Source organism: Scyliorhinus canicula, chromosome 11 (genome assembly GCF_902713615.1).
Source record: "Scyliorhinus canicula chromosome 11, sScyCan1.1, whole genome shotgun sequence".
In the NCBI taxonomy this organism is placed as follows: Eukaryota; Metazoa; Chordata; class Chondrichthyes; order Carcharhiniformes; family Scyliorhinidae; genus Scyliorhinus; species Scyliorhinus canicula.
In genome coordinates, this window is record NC_052156.1 from 163,217,377 (window position 1) to 163,237,533 (window position 20,157).

The 20,157-nt window shown below is 43.3% G+C and overlaps 1 protein-coding gene and 1 long non-coding RNA gene across 7 annotated transcripts in view; both read right to left on the reverse strand.

Moving 5' to 3' along the window:
* Nucleotides 1–362: 362 nt before the first annotated feature.
* The window catches only part of pfkfb3 (6-phosphofructo-2-kinase/fructose-2,6-biphosphatase 3), a 115,473-nt gene continuing 95,678 nt past the window's right edge, over nt 363–20,157 (reverse strand). For 2 of the 6 annotated variants that reach the window (XM_038811901.1, XM_038811903.1), the window contains exons 3-17: nt 20,001–20,097; nt 19,477–19,543; nt 18,830–18,904; nt 17,934–17,990; nt 17,516–17,640; nt 16,471–16,678; nt 14,155–14,301; nt 12,344–12,448; nt 11,029–11,158; nt 10,498–10,560; nt 10,343–10,407; nt 6,428–6,604; nt 3,558–3,580; nt 2,155–2,205; nt 363–1,298 (exon numbers count right to left, since the gene is read on the reverse strand). In XM_038811901.1, the coding sequence (XP_038667829.1) occupies nt 1,292–1,298; nt 2,155–2,205; nt 3,558–3,580; nt 6,428–6,604; nt 10,343–10,407; nt 10,498–10,560; nt 11,029–11,158; nt 12,344–12,448; nt 14,155–14,301; nt 16,471–16,678; nt 17,516–17,640; nt 17,934–17,990; nt 18,830–18,904; nt 19,477–19,543; nt 20,001–20,097 (1,397 nt within the window). In that variant the 3' untranslated portion in view covers nt 363–1,291. Of the gene's footprint in view, nt 1,299–2,154; nt 2,206–3,557; nt 3,581–6,427; nt 6,605–10,342; nt 10,408–10,497; nt 10,561–11,028; nt 11,159–12,343; nt 12,449–14,154; nt 14,302–16,470; nt 16,679–17,515; nt 17,641–17,933; nt 17,991–18,829; nt 18,905–19,476; nt 19,544–20,000; nt 20,100–20,157 lie in introns of those variants that run through there. The other 4 variants (XM_038811904.1, XM_038811900.1, XM_038811899.1 and 1 more) reach the window with 4 other exon arrangements.
* LOC119973566 lies at nt 3,879–5,637 on the reverse strand. The gene is made up of 2 exons (XR_005462350.1): nt 5,226–5,637; nt 3,879–5,011 (listed from the first exon to the last, which is right to left on the reverse strand). It is a non-coding gene; the product is annotated as an uncharacterized LOC119973566 (long non-coding RNA).

A 20,157-nucleotide genomic window follows, 5' to 3' on the forward strand; every position in this document is an offset into this window, starting at 1 on the left:
AGGTAGAACGTTTTAGTAATCTGGTGGCTTGAAGTAATTGGTAACAAAATTTTAGGTGAAAGTATTAATGTTGTACTGAATGGTTCCATTAACCACAGTGCAACCAAGAAGCTGACACAGTTCCATTAGCAGAGGACACACACACACACAATGGTTGCCCAAGGCTGCACATCACTGATCATTACATATCAGGTAGAATTCTCCTACCCAAATCCGGACTTCCAGCGACATCACCACCAAATCACACAGGCTATCGGAGTCCAGATTGTCTTCTGAGATGAAGAAGCATGACTGTAACATGGGAGGTTTCAATGCTGTCCTCCAACACTGAGGAACTAGCATCTTTCCCTTTAAAACCCTCATTTTTTTTTTGAGTGCAAAAACCTGCACCTTCTCAAATTTTGAGCAGAACTGGAACTTTTCTACAAAATATGGCATTTCACAATGATGTGCAAACAGGTGCATTGAAACAACCAAAAGGTTTGACGGGTGCGGTCTGTCTCACTGCGCTTGCGGCTTCAGGATCGGCAGCTGCAAAACCAGAGCCACCTTGGAACGCGACGTCTGCATTTCACAAAGGTGTAGTGAAATATCAGACACAAATAAAAACAAACAAAAATTAAAATTTGGGTCAAACGGCAACAACATCACCAGATTCTCCCCCGTACAATATCTTGGCACATCTTTGTAGCAGAGTGCCAACTTCAATAACACCGCTTCAGCATTATGAAGTTAAACTGGTCACACAAAAGTCCTCTTGGATATTGTAGTGTCACTTTCAGGGTCACAAAGACATACTTTAAAGACTGTATGATTCCATGAAGACTGAAACACTGGAAAATTAGATTCAATCTTCATTATGCAACTATTTACATCATATATACACACACACATACATATACACAAACACGGTTCAATATATCCCTCCAACGAGATTTACTAGATATTTACAAACTGAAGAACAAGTTTTGTTCACTAAAAGCACTTGCACATTATTACAGTAGCAAGACATTCATATTAACAGTCAACAGTGAGAATGGTCAAGGTCCTTTCTGGCAAAGTCTACAATCCATATTCTCCCATTTTATTTCCCCGAATGGATCACTCGGAGTATCTCACAAGCAATGGATATCCAGGTCAAGGAAGGCAATGTTTCCTCAATGCAGCGAGCGATTGGGCAGGGGGGGATTGAAACATAATGCAGCCTCAAAATTTAAAGTGAAAGGAAGGTCTCATTCTTGGGTTGAGAGAGTCACCACAGCATTCTTATCTGAAGGCCGTGGCATTTCATTCACCATCTGTTGAGTAAAGAAAGAAATTGAGTACACATGCAAATTAATTGTGGTTTCAATTAAAAAAAGCATGAAAAGCCACATGCATGCAAGCAAACTAACCATTGATTATTGAAGCTCGTATCTGTTGCATATTATGTTCAAGAAGCAGAGAGCGACTGTTAAACAATTAAATGGTCTGATGCCATCCCCAACACCTCATGTGAATTTCCTGCAATTGACATTGTAATGCAAGCTTTCTTTCAAGTCCACATGCCAGATTTGCAAAGACTCATGAAGAGAGCATGCAGAGAGTGGCAGAAATGACCAGGACAGGTCGGTTACACTGACCTCGCCAGCACAACGGATTATTTACATTTGGTCCCATACTCCTCTCCAGTCATGGCACCCTTGCCAGCGCCACCAGGTCAAGTTGATGTTGCAGTGCTTTGTGTCATAATTTTACTTGGTGTTGAATTTGAAACTTTAATACGTTCAATTACAAACCTGCTGTGCAACACCTTGCTCAATATCGGAGGGATACGGTATTTATCCAGGTCAAGCCTGCCTATCCATGGTGATGTAGTTTTCAGTAGAGTTCCAATCTAGTTAGGTTTGCACCAGAAGTAAAATCTCCTCTTTCCCCTCTGCAATCCCCAAACCACCTCACAAATATAAAGACTCAGAAGCACAGGTATCATTCATGAACAACATGTAATCTGGTGGTCGGCACAATAGCCAAGTGCCTTTATATCTCTTACATGCAAAAATGAAAGATCTTTCATTAGTGAAAGACTTCATTTCTAAATGGCCCTGCAGGCAAAGTACTAAGAGGATGACTACAGCATCGTAGGGCACGGCCAGCAAGCACTTAGCCAGTTACCTTTGAAGGATTAACAAGGATAAAATGTTGAGATAATGAAAGATTGTACGTCTGAGAATGGAAAGCGAGGGGGAAGAGAAAGGAAGAGATACTGAACACAGACAAACATCAACATACAAGAAAGAGAGCACATTTGTAGCACTTCCTAAGGTCTGCTGCTTTTAACCAAAAAAAAAGTTTGCGGTTCTATTCAAAAACATTTGGATGAACAAGAAAGGCAAAATTTGCTTTTCAGATTGATTTTAAAAAAAATTAAGAAAGTAGTCGGCTACCTCACAGTTATTTGCTTTTACCACGGGATGTGGGTGTCATTGGCTTGGCCCATCCATTACCCATCCCTAATTGCCCTGGAGGTGGAGGCGGGTTGCCTTCTTGAACCGCTGCAGTCCATGCGGTGTAGGTGCAAGAACGGTGATCTGGTTCCGAGTCAGGATGGTGTGTGGCTTGGAGAGATTTGATGATGGAACATGCCCCCAAAACCATTTTTATATGAGAAATCCAAGTGAAAAAGCTGGAGCAGTGTGAATGAAATTTATACTCAAAAATGGTCCCAAGGGCAGCACTGTGGCCCTGCAGCCTCACGACGCTGAGGTCCCAGGTTCGATCCCCGCTCCGGGTCACTGTCCGTGTGGAGTTTGCACGTTCTCCCCGTGTTTGCGTGGGCTTCGCACCCACAACCCAAAGATGTGCAGGGTAGGTGGATTGGCCACGCTAAATTGTCCCTTAATTGGAAAAAATTAATTGGGTACTCTAAATTTAAAAAAAATTTAAAAATGGTCCCAAGACATTTTCCTTCAGTGTTGGATGGCATTCGAGACAAGACCAGGGTGGGTGACCCAGCTGACTGAGACATCATTCAGGGGTGTCCCTCCCTTGAACAACGGACCATCAACTGACCACCTGACTGAGGTCACACCCTTCTGTTAACTAGAAATACAGAGAGTTGCAATGAAAAACGTTTTTAAAGAAAAACCCAACATCTAGTTTAAGCAGATTTGCCGCAAAATGTTTACGAAAGCAGGCAAGGATACAAAACATTCAAATGGTTAAAATAAATATTTAATTCATGCAATACATATTTTTACTTTAGGAAGACCCAGGTAGGGTGCTCTTTCAGAGGGTGGGTGCAGACTCGATGGGCTGAATGGCATTCTATGCTGGCTTTGCCTTGGAGGGGAAAAAAATGGTTTGTCTGTTAACTGATCATTGCAAAGTAAACTTTTATGCATAAAAATGGGATCCTAGTAGATGTCATCTCCAATTCTAAATCGGGATTAGTTTATGAGAAGTCTTGTCCATTTTAGAGAAAAAAATATTGTTGATCCATTCAAAGCCAGTGCCCACACCACAAATTACTACTTAAAAAGATAATGGAGAACAAAGAGAGGTAAGGAAATACTTACAGGCAAGCCTTTCCTATTAAAGGCTGAAGAGTGAAAACAAAATGTATGATAAATAAAGAGGTAGAGAAAACAGAACTTGATTTACAAATTCAACACAAAACAAAAACAGTCACAATGAGTTTAAACAAAATCAAACGCATGTTCCTCTAAGCTAGATATCATACTTATCGAAATGTTCCCCCCAAAAAACGCAAAGTTCACTACAAAGACGCAAGCCCAGACAAGCTCACTGCAGTATCTACATCTTACTGTGAATACAGCTTTACTAGTTGGGAACTGGAAAGTCTACACTGAATTAGACATGTAGAGACCCTGTTTTTAAAAAAAAAAGACCGAAAGATGTTAAAAATACTCAATGGCTCGAAGATTGGGGAGAAATGGGTTTTGATTCATGTGATACTGGCACCAATACTGGGAAAAGTGGGAGCTGTACCATTGGGATGGTCTACACCCAAAGCCGCCTGGGATGCGAGTGTTCTGGTGAATTGGATAACTAGGGCGGTAGAGAGGGCTTTAGACTAAATAGTGAGAAGAGACATCAAGTGCGGGTCAGTGTGAAATTAAAGAGAAAAGACAAGGCAAGAGAACAAGGTGACAATAAAAAAGTGATAATTGGAGCATGGCTGGGGCAGAAAAGGCTAGAGGTCGCCAAAAAAAAAGGCTCAAAAAAGACAGCTGAACAATCTGGATCTCAACGCATTGAGCATTTCTTCAAAACGTTTGAATAGAGAGCTAAAATAGAGATAAGTAAATATATACGATCTGATGGCCATTACAAAGACATGGCTTCAAGATTACAAAGACTGGGACCTGAATATACAAGGCTACATGACACTTTGGAAGGACTGGGTTTGTGGGAGCAGGTCTCACGCAGACACGGGGCGAAATGTGCAAATGCCACACGGGCAGTGGTGGTGTCAGATGGCGGCTGAGAGGTTTTCACAGCATAGAAGACCGTTCGGCCCATCAAACCCATGCTGGCCAGAAAGCAGTTATCCAGTCTAATGCCACCTGCTAGCTTTTGGCCCGCAGCCTTGTGTGTTACAGCACTTCAAGTGCGCATATCCAAGTGCTTTTTAAATGCAAAGGGTGTCTGTCTTGACCAACATTTCAGAAAGTGAGTTTTTACAACCTTCCCCACCCCTTCGACCTCTGGGTGAAACATCTTTTTAACACCCCTCTAATCCTTCTACCGATTACTTGAAAATATTGCCTCTTGCTTATTGGCCTCTCTGCCAAGGAAAAGCCTCTTATTGAAGGAGGCTTTGACTAGGATGGGCACATGCTGGAGTTTTAACCCAAAGAATGTCCCCAAGTGCAGTCAACGGGATTGAGAAATTGTTAGTTAAACCATAGAATCCCAACAGTGCAAGAGGCCATTTGGCCCATCGAGTCTGCACTGCCCCACTGAAAAAGCACCCACTCCCCCCACCCTATCCCATACCACATCTAACCTATGATGTGGAGATGCCGGCGTTGGACTGGGGTGAGCACAGTAAGAAGTCTTACAACACCAGGTTAAAGTCCAACAGGTTTGTTTCAAACACGAGCTTTCGGAGCACGGCTCCGATTCACCTGAAGAAGGAGCCGTGCTCCGAAAGCTCGTGTTTGAAACAAACCTGTTGGACTTTAACCTGGTGTTGTAAGACTTCTTACTCTACATCTAACCTACACATCTTTGTACAGTGGGAGGAAACTGGAGCACCTGGAGGAAACCCACGCGGACACAGGGAGAATGTGCAAACTCCACACAGTCACCCACGGCCAGAATTGAACCCTGATGCTATGAGGTTGCAGTGCTAACCACTGTGCCATCCCAACATCACACTTCAATGGCTCCTGTTCATTATTCAAATATCTATTAGTTAACTGCAACTTACTCATTACTACCTCAACAGTTCTCCGAGATTCTGTAGCTACACAAAAGGACAACAATTGATGCAATTGTAAGATAAAAATGTTTTATTTTTAAAATTTAAACTTGTCCAATTCGTTTTCTTTTCCAATTAAGGGGCGATTTAGCGTGGCCAATCCACCTACACAACTCTTTGGGTTGTGGGGCTGAGACGCACGCAGTCACGGGGGGGAAAGTGTAAACCCCACACAGGGACAGTGACCCAGGGCCGGGATCGAACCCGGGTCCTCGGCGCCGTGAGGCAGCAGTGCTAACCACTGCGCCGCCGTGCCACCCCTTGCAGGATTAAAAAAAAATTGATTGTAGCCTTCAAGGTTAAAATGAAAGCAGGTTTCCCTCAATTCAAAATTTCACAATTCAACTGGAAATCCGAACAAAGTCACAGCTTTTATTACAATTGCATCATTGAGACTGAATAAACCTCACGCAAAATACTCAAATTAAATAAGGGTAGGCTGTTTAAGCTTAATGTGCGGCACCACTCAAAAAGACAGGAGTAGATTCTCAACGTCGGTCTTTACAAAGTAAAGAAAGCAGCTGTTAGCATACATTCTAAACGAAAGAGGGATGGTTAATTTTATTACATTAACTAAAAATACTGTTTTAAGTTTCGAAGCGTTGCAACTTGCATTTGTCGAGAAATGGTCTTTTTCCCCATTCTTAAGAATCTACAGCGAGGCCAGAATATTCCAGGTATATTTAAAAGCAAGCAGCCGAAGCCAGCAGTAAAACAAAACAACACACAGCTTTTTTTTTTTTCAGTTGAGCACTTTCATTCACCAAAGCAGCAAGTAGCGTAATCATTCTCATGTACGGCTACATTTTAAATAAGCAATTAGTAAGATTAGGGCGCAGCACAGAACATCATTTAATGCAGAAGGCATACTCAGAATCTGCAGATTATAAGCGAAAAGCAGCAGCGGCAGCCATAAATGGTACAGAACATTCAACTAACTTGTCCAAGCAGGGATGTGGACACTTCAGAGACCAGGCAGACAGGCATGGCTGAGGAAGACGAGGCCATATGGTCCTCTAGGCCTTCAATCCTCGGCTTTTTGTTGGGCTCTGGGCTTGACAGAGGGGTAACACTATTGCGACGCATGAGTGGGTTAGATCCCTTCTTACCAATGTCCTGGTCAAAGCGAATGAGGGTGGGGAGGGGAAAAATGTAAAAAGAGAAAGCTATATTACAATAGGAGCATTTCCAAAACCAAACTTTTAATAAAATCATTACACATCTATACATCACATGCTTGGGCGGAAGGGGAAAGCAGTCGCTGTGTTAATCAGACTGAGGTCACGTGACTGCAGACACTGTCGTTAATGCTGAAATCTGTACATAGGCCTCATCACCAATTCACCCCAAGTTCTCCCTCACCCATTTTCATGGGTAGGATTTTTAAATGGCCACCAAGTTACATTATTCAGAGCATTAGCCCTAACTATACGAGTTTGACAATGGCATTTTTAGCTTAAATCTGTCTACGAACCTCATTCCATTGAATATTTTGACAAAACCCATCGCGCCCAGTCATTTTACTAGGTTCAGAGATCGGTGATTTAGAAAATGTTTAATCCAACGAATGCTCACATTTCTGCGACAAAAGTTGTGAAAAGCTGGTTTAAGAGAAGTCAACCTCTTGCCCCAAAAAGTGAGATGTACAAAATTCTCCATTGGTAGCAAATCACCCATGCTTAAAAACAAAAACACGCACAAGTGGAATTCAAAATTTTGTATTCCTCACCGAAAACTCCATTGCAACAGCATGTAGGGGTGGTAAACATCATTCACTATGGCAGCAACCGTTCGGACAACAGGAATTTGCAGAGCACACGTGACTCAACAGCCAAGGCTCCTCCAAATGGCAGTAACTCCTCTAAAGTGTGACAGGTTTCCTATACCCAGCCAATCAACAACAGCTACAGGTCAATAATATGGCTGTGCTTTTACCCTTCCAAGTAAAAGCTACAAATCCGTTCAAGAGGAAATCAAAACCTAACTTTAATTACTATTTTCCCCAAAGGCAACCAATTTTGGACCTTCTGCTTAAATAGCTGCAATTCATAGAGGTAGAATTCAATGACACGTGATGATCTTTTATTTCTTCCATGTCTATGTTCTTCATATAGAAGAATTTGAGATGCAGTGAACATAGTCTATTCAATGGGATGGACCATCACATCAGGTTCTATTCATGTACCAATGAAGTATCAATACACTTGCGCTTCCCAGTGCTACTGAAGTTACCCAGAAGAAATCATCTAACTCGGGTTACATCAAGGATCAGATGTGCCTTATCCAAGGTGTAATGAACTCCAATTGGCTTTATTGGTTGGCCAATTGGAGTATGAGCTCCCTCAATGATAGCTCATTGAGGGGGCCCATATAATCACCTGTGTAGGCTTTGTGAGCCAGTCTTAAGTTGACTGGACTGCTAGCAGCACTGTTTGTAGCTGCTCCTGTAATATCGTTATTGTAAATAAATATTGGTGTGGTGACGGAACTCCTGCCTCCCGTGGATTAATACACAAGGCAAAGAGCTCAGTACAATTTCTGAGTCATCAGTGGAGTCAAGTCATCTACTAATCCAGTCTAAATTTCAACATCACAATGCAGGAACACAAGTACCTCACAGGTGAGCAGTGGACAGGTGCGTCACCTGTTGCTGTCCCTGGTGTCAGACAGGCCCTCAAGATCAGATTAAAAATTCTACTGCGCTTGTTCCAAGAACGGCCAGGAAAGAGAAACTGGACCGATTCCGCTTGCGACCAACTCACTAACATTTCAGTGCATTGTGATAAACTCAGCGATGTAGCGACACGTTTCAAGATTCAGATCTTGGAAGTCATGAATCTCATCTGCAGCTGTTTGGGCTGTGCGTGCAAATTAGCCACCTTGATCCACGTAATAGCACTTCATACTCACTGAAGGTCTTTTCGTGAAGGGCTCAGGGATTCCCTGATTGATGTAATATAGCCTCAGATATATTTCAGGTCCTTGTGTTAATACACTTGGCTGCTCCTTATTCCTTCAGCAATAAGCCAACCAGACCAATTTCTAGTGCTCCAATTATTGGCCACTATTTACCTCAAATAAGCCATTTATTATTTGTTCTTGGCACATGGGTATCACTGACAAGGACAGCAATTATTGCCCATCCCCAACTACACTCGAAGGGACATTTAAATAGGTCACCACTGATTATGCATCCATTCCAAGAAATAAGAATGATAACGTTTCGGAATGTATTACTATACAGAACATTAGTTTGTTATCAAGTGCACTTCTGCCATTTTCTCCACGCATCACATTAATAGAATTAAACACGAGTCCACTTTGGGAAATAAATCCCCGTAAGATTTGATGTGATCTTTAAGCCAGGTGAAAACATTTAAAATTTTCTAGGGTGTTAATGAAAAAGAAAATGCAGTCAAACAGCAAGCACACTTGCCTAGCCACGATGGGGTTTGCTGACAAACCCATCACTGTAGCAGAAACGGCATTGAGGTCATCTAAACATGCACCGTCTCACCTTGAAGCCAGAGCATTTGAGAGTTATGGCAGCTGTGGTTTAGGTACACTAATTAGGGGTTTGTGTGCTGAACAGACAATTAGGTACTGCTCAAGAACTCCTCAGATATTTTCCCTTTTGCACACTTCTGAGCTCAGCATCCCAGTAGTGGGACTGGAAGGAGCTTTGGGCACTTTTCAAAAATCAGCATGGTGGAAGTTCAAAGTGCCATGAAGAATCGTGAAGGATCCTCAAAGGGTAACAGTCCACCTTGGTTCCCACCAAGTAAAAGACTCCGAACTTTCACATACTGCGGAAGGAAGGAAGGAAGGATGTGCCTCATTGACAGTGTTAACCGGGTGCCTCAGGAGGTTTCTGCATCCCCCATTTAGGCACATTCGGCAGAACTGAAAAAGCTGTTCTCTTCCAATTTGCTAAGTGAAGACTGGATGAAATTGGCTGACATATCAGGTCATCAGCACACACTGACTAGCGGCAGGATTCACATTCAACCCTTCCTAAAGTCACACAATGCAGGGAAAGGTGGTATTTACACTATACGACTGATGGTGGCTTGCCGAATCAAACCTGACCCAATCAACAGTAAAAACACATGATAGAAGCGTTATAAGATATCAGGGGAGGTGAAACCCATTGTCTTCTTTGGCAAGTAAATATCAATTTCCAAAATAGCCTTTATAATCTAAAAAGGCCACATTTTTAAACTGCTATTTCTTTCCCTTCCCCCCCCCCCACCTTGCAGCAAAGTGCCCCTTGAAAGGGGGTGAGTAACCCAATCGGCCAATGGGGCCAGAGCCTGTGAACCCTGGGGGCGGAGTGTGGGTTCCAAGGAGTTTGGAGTCTTGGAACATGCTGGCTTTTATCTCACTCTGCACGTGGATCCTTACTTTAAATGAACTGTTTCTTTGTTAATCCATCTGGTGGTCGCATTCCTGTCAGGACATTACAACTCTTCATTCCATTACAAGACACTTCCACAGCTATCCCCTCCGCGTTTTTTGAAACTCTGAGATAATCGTAATGCAATTCAAAGTGGGCTTTACCTTCCACTAAAGTCAATGCAAGTCAGCCACGGGTGAGCAGCAGATGCACCTCCAGCTAATACATAACTTGGCACCTCTCTCTTCAATTGAAACCCATTCCCACAAATCAAATCGCTGTCTCAATTAAAAAGATCGGGAATTTATGTAGCTGGATGTAGAAGCCAGGCTGCAGTTTTCACCCGTTTCCCGTCCCATGATATTCCAAGTTGCGCAGGCAGTTTGCTAAACAATGATGCATGGACCGGTTCCAATGGAACCAGAGCCCGTTCAATATGCAGTAAGCTCGTTACTCACCTCTGGTCGATCTCGGTGTGTGTTTACTGCTTCCACATTCAAAAAGATAGATTCGACCTTACAGCCTAATAATGCACAGAAAATTAAAGCCGGTCATCCACTTGAATTTAAGACACGATCAAACAAGATTCGTGCAAAGAAATCATCTCACTCACCATAAGCAAAGGGAGTCAGCTTTAATACGGTGTGAAGGGGACACTTTAGATACGGCAGCTCATCTAAAGACAGAAAGAACCCATCATAAATTGACACCGATACAATATTTAATCCCCCGGTCAAGTTCAACATTTAAGGGCGGCACGGCAGCGCAGTGGTTAGCACTGCGGCCTCACGGCGCCGAGGTCCCAGGTTCGATCCCGACTCTGGGTTACTGTCCGTGTGGAGTTTGCACATTCTCCCCGTGTTTGCGTGGGTTTTGCCCCCACAACCCAAAACTGTGCAGGCTAGGTGGATTGGCCACGCTAAATTGCCCCTTAATTGGAAAAAATAATTGGGTACTCTAAATTTTTAAAAGTTCAACATTTAATATTGTGCTTGGCAGGCACCGCAGGGTCGAACGGCGTTACACTTCTGGAGATTAGATTATATTGTGCACCATCTAGGCATGTGTTATAGGCAACCAGAGAAATCTGAATGACAAAGAAAATAACTGGAGACGACAGCACACCCCTGTTCGATTCACATACCTGCACTTTTATCTAGAAAGTATGCAAGGAGGCAACGCATGACAGCTTGGTGACAGATGACCAAGACATTCCCCTGTCTCTCCAGTTCCATGATAACAGGTTCTAGCCGCTGAACCAAGTCTTGGTAGGACTAAAAAGTAGAAACAAACAAACAAGCAAAAATAAATAAATTTACGCATTCAAATTAACATTTTCAGGATGGAAATACAGCAGGATTTTTAAAGTAGTGAGTCTGGATTATGTACAACAATATTTTCATAAACGTCAATGAAATAACCCTGCAAACATCCTGGAAGTTGTTCTGGAAATTCCAGTTTTGAAAGCAAATTAATAGCCCCCTGGAACAGAGTTATGAATGCAACATCTGTTTCTGTGCTTTGTTAAATACTTTGTCAAAATGTTCTAGTCCTTAGAAAGCAGACAGCATTATCATAGACCCCTCCCACCCAGGCATTGCCTTCTTCCAGACCCTTCCATCAGGCAGAAGGTACAGAGGTCTGAAGACCCGCACATCCAGACATAGGAACAGATTCTTCCCCACAGCTACCAGACTCCTTAACGACTCTCCCTCTGACTGATCTGTTCCCTGTAAGAACACTATTCACAATGCCCGATGCTGCTCTTGCTCATGTATCTGCTTTGTTTGGCCCCTTGTTCCACACTGTAACCAATCACTGTCTGTCGATGTACCATTTGTCAATGTTCTCTGTTGTCTACTACGTATGTACTGTGTACGTTCACCTCGGCCGCAGAAAAATACTTTTCACTGTACTTCGGTACATGTGACAATAAATCAAATCAAAATCCTCATGCGTTATGCTTCGTCAACACCATACAAGATGCTACCATGTGTAACCTGTGGTATATTTAATACTTCTGACCTATGCACAAATGACTAGTTTATATCACAGCATGATATGAGGGGGGGGGGGGGGGGGAGCTTAAGTAGAGTGCTCATTCTTGCAGACTCGATGGGCCATATGGCCTCCTTCTGCACTGTAAATTCTATGATTCTAACTGTGTTAGAGGCTTTAAAATGTTTACAGTAAGAAGTCTTACAACACGAGCTAGTGATTCGAAACAAACCTGTTGGACTTTAACCTGGCGTTGTAAAACTTCTTACTGTGCTTACCCCAGTCCAACGCCGACATCTCCACATTGTCAAAACATTTACTCCATGGCTCACTCTTCCAGCTCTTTCTACCTCCAGTTTTACTTTGCCCGAAGTCCACACCCAGGCTTAATCAAACAAGCACTGTGAGCATCATCAATAAACAGACTCAAACAAAGAACAATTGAACACTATATAACCTACCTCACCAGTTGGGTAGCGGTAATAATATTTGTCTTGTTCGCGTAATGAATATTCCTCAGGGTACTGCTTCTTTATTTCTGCGTAGGTCATGTCTTCACATACACCCTGCAATAAATACAAAGACATCTTAAAGCATGCCAACATTTACTCCTCATCACCAAATGTCAAGTTTTTTAATAAGCAAATTTAACTCCCTGCTAAATCATTTAAATTAAATGCAGTAGAATCAGTGTGTCAATCTCTCCTCCCACTCCATTGCTGATAAACCTAACCATAGAATTCCTATAGTGCAGAAGGAGGCAGTTTGCCCCTTCAAATCTGCATCCAGCCTCTCTGAAAGAACACTCTACCCAAGCCCACTCCACCCCCTGTTCCCTTAACAACCCACATTGAACATGGCCAATCCACCTAACCGGCACATCTTTGGACTATTGGAGGAAACCTATGCAGGCATGTGGATAATGTGGAGAACATGCAAACTCCACATAGGCAGACAGACAGTCACCCAAGGCCAGAATTGAACCAGAGTCCCGGATGCTGTAATACATGTTGTGGTAACCACTCCACCCTGGAGACTTCTGCAACTATTGGTGCTTCAAGAAAGTAGTACTGGGGGCGAAATACTAATAAAAATTAATTAATGCATACCTTCAAAGAAAAGGTTCGATTTATATAGCACCTTTGACAACTTCAGGACGTCCCAAAGTGTTTTCCAGGCACTCTATTTTTGAAATGCATTCATTGTTGTAGAATGTAGAGATTTCAGGTCAAAAAGGTGCATCCTGAATTAATCTGGATCAAAGTAGGGCGACATGGTGGCACAGAGATTAGCACTGCTACCTCACAGCACTAAGGAGCCAGGTCACTGGCCGTGTGGAGTTTGCACATTCTCCTAGTGTCTGCGTGGGTCTCACCCCACAACCCAAAATGATGTGCAGGGTCGGTGGATTAGCCACGCTAAATTGGAAAGAAAAATAATTGGATACTCTAAATTGTTTTAAAACCCCAGATCAAACTGTAGCATTGTTAATCTTAATACCAAATAGAAGCCTACAAATCACATCTTGCCAGGTCAGAAAAAGTAATTTTCTTCATCTACAGCACAGACCAATTAACCTGAAGTTTGTTTGGACTAGACCATGCTGTGACAATACAGAAAAGAATGTTCCTCAAGTCATATCAATCGGCAATGTATACAAGGGTACTGTACCACAAGCTGGTGAACACTGGTTTGTACACGTTTGTGCCCTTTGAAGGTTTGATATTAACCCCTCAAGAGGACTGTGACATGTGTGACATTATCATAAATGTAAGAATTGCAAGGGTTAATGAAATGTCGAAATCAGCCAGCAGAGGGAGCTAGATGTATAAGTATATGAGACATTGATGCTAAGCCTTACGGGGGAAGAGGTTGAGGAGAAAGCTAGAGAACAGACTGAAGGAAAGATAGTGTGAGTGAGAGCAGATCATAGTTAATGTAATAGTGTAGAGATTAGTAGTAGATGTGTAGATTATACGTTTATTATCAACTGTATTATCGAGCAATAAACGTTGAATCCAAATTAGTAGCATTAATAAATTTATAGCTTTATTCAGTTTAAAGCTGTTTTGTGGTCTTTGTGAACACTACGCCAACCATCCTAAAATTAGCCACACAAAGAACACCACAGCATGCGCCTCCTAATGGTTTCTAATGGAAATGCAAGAAAGTGCAGTTTGCAAACTAGCAGACGGCTGTTCATGGTCAGAAAACAAAGAGAATGTGTTATGGAGAATACTATCGAAGCAAGTTTTCTAAACCTACAACTTACAGCGTCTATTTCATTCAGTGCTTTCCACTGCTCATACCGACCACCCAAAACCTCTGCTGTTTGGATGGTTCGCTTCAGCTGGCTGGTCCAAACCTTCAGATCTTTAAGATTCTGTTCCTCCAGAAAGGTGCTCAGTGCTGTGGAAAACTAAAAAAAAAGTAATTTATGTTACTGAACTATTTCTCTGACGGTGTATCATTTTGGCTATTTAATGTTGTGGACAAGCTGATGAGTGAACCATCTAAAGTGCTGTGTGAAATAAGTACTGAAAGACACCAAGTCCATAAGACATAGGAGCAGAATTAGGCCACTCGGCCCATCGAGTCTGCTCCGCCATTCAATCATGGCTGATATTCCCGTACCAGCCTCCCCGGACAGGCGCCGGAATGTGGCGACTAGGGGCTTTTCACAGTAACTTCATTGAAGTCTACTCGTGACAATAAGCGATTTTCATTTTCATTTTTCATTTCATATTTTTCTCATCCCCATTCTCCTGCCTTCTCCCCATAACCCCTGAACCCCTTACTCAGCTATATTGTGCCTTTTTATAGTTACCAAGCTACTGTTAAGATTCATTAATATGATCTTGAAAGGACAAGTAGAACCTCCCACAGATAACCCCCAATAGAAGAACCTCCACTTTTGACCTACGAAAAGTGGATCAGGGTACTTTACAAATGATGAAAAGTTAGAAATAGTCCATGAACACGGACCAAGAAAATGTCGTCGACTGATTATGAACAAACCATGAAGGCTCAAAGACTAGAATACAACCTGGAAGTGGAAACCATGCTCCGGCTAAATAAAGCCCTAGTTTATATATTATATCACCTGGGAATACCAAGTTCAGCTTTGGGCATCACACTTCAGAAAGGACTGGCCTTGGAAGGGAAGGTAATGCAATGTAGATTTACCAGAATTATATCTCTACTCCAAGCAGACGAGATTGCACAAACTAGCATTGCATTGCCTGGAATTTGGATGGTAAAGGGCAATTTGATCAAAAGTTTTAAAGATGTTATGGGGACTAGGTAGGGTGGAGAGAGAAACTATTTCTCCTTTTTTGGGATGTTTAGGGGTGGAGGAGGATATTACCTAAAACAGTGTTGTTCAAAGTCGAGGGTGCGACCCGTGGGTGGGTCGTGGGCGGGTGTCGGAAGGGTCGCGGAGCCGTGGTTCACAGCGCTCCCGAACGCGCAAATCCCCGCGCAGCAGCCGGCTTTTCACAACACCAGCTGCAAGCGGCCGCGAATCTGTTTAAAAAAAACATCTGGCTGCATTGCGCATGCGCACACGAATCGGGCACGCATGCGCAGTGCGGCCGCTATTTTTTAAAACAGTTGCAGCTTTTTGTTTTACAAGTTCTGCAGTGGCTTTTATTCATTTAATTCTTATTTTTTTCATTTATGTTATTCATTTTATTTTTTTTACAAGTTCGGTGGGGTTTAATTCATTTTTTTCATTTATTTTACATTTCGTTTACAAGTTCGAGGGGGTTTATTAATTTTTTTCATTTAGTTTATTCATTTTGTTTACAAGTTCGGGGGGTGGTTTATTCATTTTTTTCATTTATTTTACTCATTTTATTTTTTTTTACAAGTTTGGAGGGGGGATTATTTGATAAAATTTTACAGGACAAAATTCAGAACTTTGGACAGATGGAGATTCCATACTTTCCGACACCAGAAGGCTTCACCTTCATCCAACAGGTAAAAATGGGTCCCCGGAAAAAAAGTTTGAAGAACACTGATCTAAAAGATTAAAACTAGTCCCTTAAGAATAAAATCAGAGAAGACCGCGGTCCGTAGAGGACAGGAGTTTGGAATTCTGTTCCACAAATAAGATAAACTGTTAATTTTGAAACAAATTGATAATTTTTTAAAATGAGAGCACCCAATTATTTTTTTTCCAATTAAGGGGCAATTTAGTGTGGCCAATCCACCCACCCTGCACATCTTTGGGTTGTGGGGGTGAAACCCACGCAGACACGGAGAGAATGTGCAAACTCCACACGGACAGTGACCCGGGGCTGGGATCGAACTGGGGTCCTCAGCGCCATAAGCAGCAGTGCTAACCACTGTTCTGCCCCGGAAACAAATTGCTAATATTACCTTTTCGTTAACCGTAAGTTAGTAAGTGATATGGGGCAAAATGTGGGGATGTACAGTTAGGCCACAGATCAGTCATAATCGAATTGAATGGCAGAACAGGTTCTCAGGCTAAATGGCATATCTGTTCCTATGTGTTTTGATGGCAACACTGATATGTACGACTGTATAATACTGGTTATTCAAATTGCCATGTCTTGACAAGTACCTTCTTTCCTCTGTACGAGAGACCAGAATCACCACCAATTTGACCTTGGAGGTTGTATTCACTTTCTCCATGGCGACACAAGTAGATTGTACGAGGCTGAATATGGATGTTCATCAGGTAATAAACTATTTTGCTCTGGATGTGATCTTGGACCCGGTTTACCAGGAACCTCCGACCTACATTAATCACCTTGATGAATGACAGGTCCCTAACAAAAAGTAACAGAAAGGGAGGGGAGGGGGGAAATAGTTAGCACAAATTGTCAGTGTAATTCATTGCTCTCTGCACTGGCTCTTCAATGATGTTACTTTGACTAAAATGTTGCAGAAACAGCACTATAAACACCATGAGTGGGATTCTCCCCTACCCGGTGGGGCGGGCCGTACCAGCGCCGAGCAGTGGCGTGAACCACTCCGGCATCAGGCCGCCTGGAAGGTGCATAATCCTCCGCACCTTCAGGGGCTAGGCCAGCGCCACCGGGGTTGGTGCCACGCCAGCCGGTGCCAAAGGGCTTGGCGGCGCGCCAACCGACGCCGAAGGGCCTCCGTCAGACGGCGCAAGTTGCCACATGCGCAGCAGCACCAGCATGTGCTGGCGTCATCCCAGCGCATCCGCCGGGGGGGGGGGGGGGGGGGGGGGGGGGGGGGTCTTCTCCGCGGTCATGGCAGACCGTTACAGCGGCCGGCGCAGAGGGAAAGAGTGCCCCCCACGGCACAGGCCTGCCTGTGGATCAGTGGGCCCCGATCGAGTGCCAGGCCCCCCGGGGCCAGATCCCCCCCACACCAGGACTCCACAGGCCACCAGCAGAGCCAGGTCCCACCGGTACAGACCTGGTGTAATATACACCGGCGGGATCTGCCGAGAATGGGCAGCCACTTGGCCCATCACGGGCCGGAGAATCGCCGGGGTGGGGGGTTGCTGGTAATGGCCACCGACCGGCGCAACGCAATTCCCGCCCCTGCCGAAAAACCGGCACCGGAGAATCCGACACCCGGCGTCGGGGCGACATCACTATCATCAGATCAATTGAAAGGTTTGATCTTACTTGTCATAATTGTCTGGGTCCAGGGGCTGGTATGTTGCTTTGTAGCATTCAATTCTCTTCAAGAAGTCTTCCATTGCATCAGCTCTGTTACAATCCATGTAATCTGGACTGGACACTTTCACATCCTGCGGAAGGAGAAATACTATTAATCTGTCAATAATAATTTAAGACCAATTTTCTCAAAAGTACACCCAATGTTGAATTTTTAAAAATTAATCAATTTTAGAGTACCCAATTATTTTTTTCCCCCCAATTAAGGGGCAATTTAGCATGGCCAATTCATCTACTCTGCACATCCTTTTGGGTTGTGGGGGTGAGACCCACGCAGAGACGGGGAGAATGTGCAAACGCCACATGGACAGACGCCCAACGTTGAATTAATTATTATTGGGATGAACATATAAATTCCCCCACTTACCATTATATTTGCCGCCACTACACTTGGATCATCACAAACAGATTCTACAAAAAATACCTGCGAGTGAAAGAAAGAATAGGAATGACCAAAGATATTTCTTAACTTGGTAGAGTGCAAATCAGAAATGAAGGCCTAAACTTAGTCCTGTCATCTGCCACATCGATAGGCGATTTTGGGAAATGGAAACATTTAGTCCCATGGTAGAAAGTGCTCAGAGGCAGTTTTATGCTCAGAAAGCCGCTTTTCGCATGTTGGTAAGAGAAAGATAACATATCCCATTGATGAATGGGAGCTTCACTCTAAAATCAGACCTCTCTGTTCTTTTACACAGTCAAGCCATTCCAATTTACAGCACATAGACTCACTTGCAAGTCCAAGGAAAGAGTTAAGCAGTTCAAGATCCAAAGTGTGGGGGGGAAAGAGAAACCCCATCTATGGCCAAGGATGAGCTAGTCTTAATAATAATAATAATAATCATCTTTATTCATGTCACATGTAGGCTTACATTACACTGCAATGAAGTAACTGTGAAAATCCCCTCCTTGCCACATTCCGGCGCCTGTTCGGGTACACTGAGGGAGAATTCAGAATGTCCAATTCGCCTAACAAGCACGTCTTTCGGGACTTGTAGGAGGAAACTGCAGCAAACTCACGCAGACACGGGGAGAACGTGCAGACTCCGCGCAGACTGTGACCCAAACCGGGAATCTAACCCGGGTCCCTGGCACTGTGAAGCAACAGTGCTAACCACTGTGCTAGCGTGCCGCCCAAATTATAATGCAGTTCACTGTGCCAACCTCTCGGTTTAAAGAAGAGCTGAGAGCTTTTGGTGGTTCAGACCCCAAGAGAAATCCAGTAACAGAACAGTAATCGGAGTTGTCTCAGAATGTACTGACCTTCCATTCATTTTCTTTGGCAAAGTTTAGGATCATCTCTCTCCTCTCCCTGGTGGTATTTGTAGCATCAAAAACCTGGACAAATAAGAGAAACTTGGATCACCAGTGTTGAATTTACATCTGCTTCATCATTTGCTCCAAACAGAATGACATTTACCTTCAAGCTGATAGAAAGTGACTTCACTGCATCAACTCAAAGTGGTGACCATTCTGTGATATTTAGCACAATTTACCACCGGAAACATAGCATCGGTATAGAAATAAAATATTAAATTGTCGCAATAGGAAACAATTACAACTTGTCCGCATGGGAACGTTATTCTGTCAAGGTGGTCTCAGCAGTTCATGACATGACCCAAGAAGAATGGTCAGGTTCCAGGTCCGAGGGATTCCCACCTCATGCAATTTTAAGCCATCACTACACAGCACCTTGTGCAGTATTAAACGTCATATGCGAAAAAGAGCGTTCAAGTTGTTGTTGCCCTCTGTACGACAGTGTCAGTTAAGAAATAAACCCCAAATACGTGGGATCCCTTGCACTGATCCAGTTAAAGTCCTGTGCTGGTGAATGGTACGCCTGGACATGTGAGACACCTTGGCAGAGACTATTCCTCTACAAAAAGCAGTTATATGGAATGGGGACTTACTGCAATCTGGCCACCTTCCTCAGTAAGGTAGGATTTTGCATCTCTCAAGGCCGCTAAGGCACACTGCCTGGGGAAAGCAACAAGGAGACATCAGAATGACTAGCTTAACACACACGTGGAGATTACCGACAGCTTCCTGGAGGACCCCTTTGGAACAACTCTTTTGTAACTTAAATACCCTTACATCAGCAGTCTTTAATGCATCATTTTCCTTCCCATCCAATAACGCTCACAATGCAACACCACAAACAGGAATATTAATGGAATATGTTGGTTCATACCACTCTCCTTAAATCCAATTACAGCCCAACTGGAAAATTCAGGATATATACAAAAGGACGCCCGCACAGCTTAACCAGCGCAAGTGGGTGTGTTTCTGTATGGGCTAAAATCAGGCCATGATGGGTTAGAAGCAAGCAAAGAAGATTAAACAATATCCCTTTCGCACCCTAGTACTAGAGAAATTAACTATACATGTAAATATTGTCGTTTGAGAGTCAAGATACATTGTCAAAGCCACTCACTTTCTAACCTTCATTGCATCTTCATTGTCATGGCGGAAAAAGTCATAAGATCGGTACCACTTTACAGCCTCTCGTCGATACTCTCCAACATTAAAGACTAAGTGGAGAAAGGATATTATTAGTGTGGCATATTGCAAAGAGACTCAAAGATTTTATA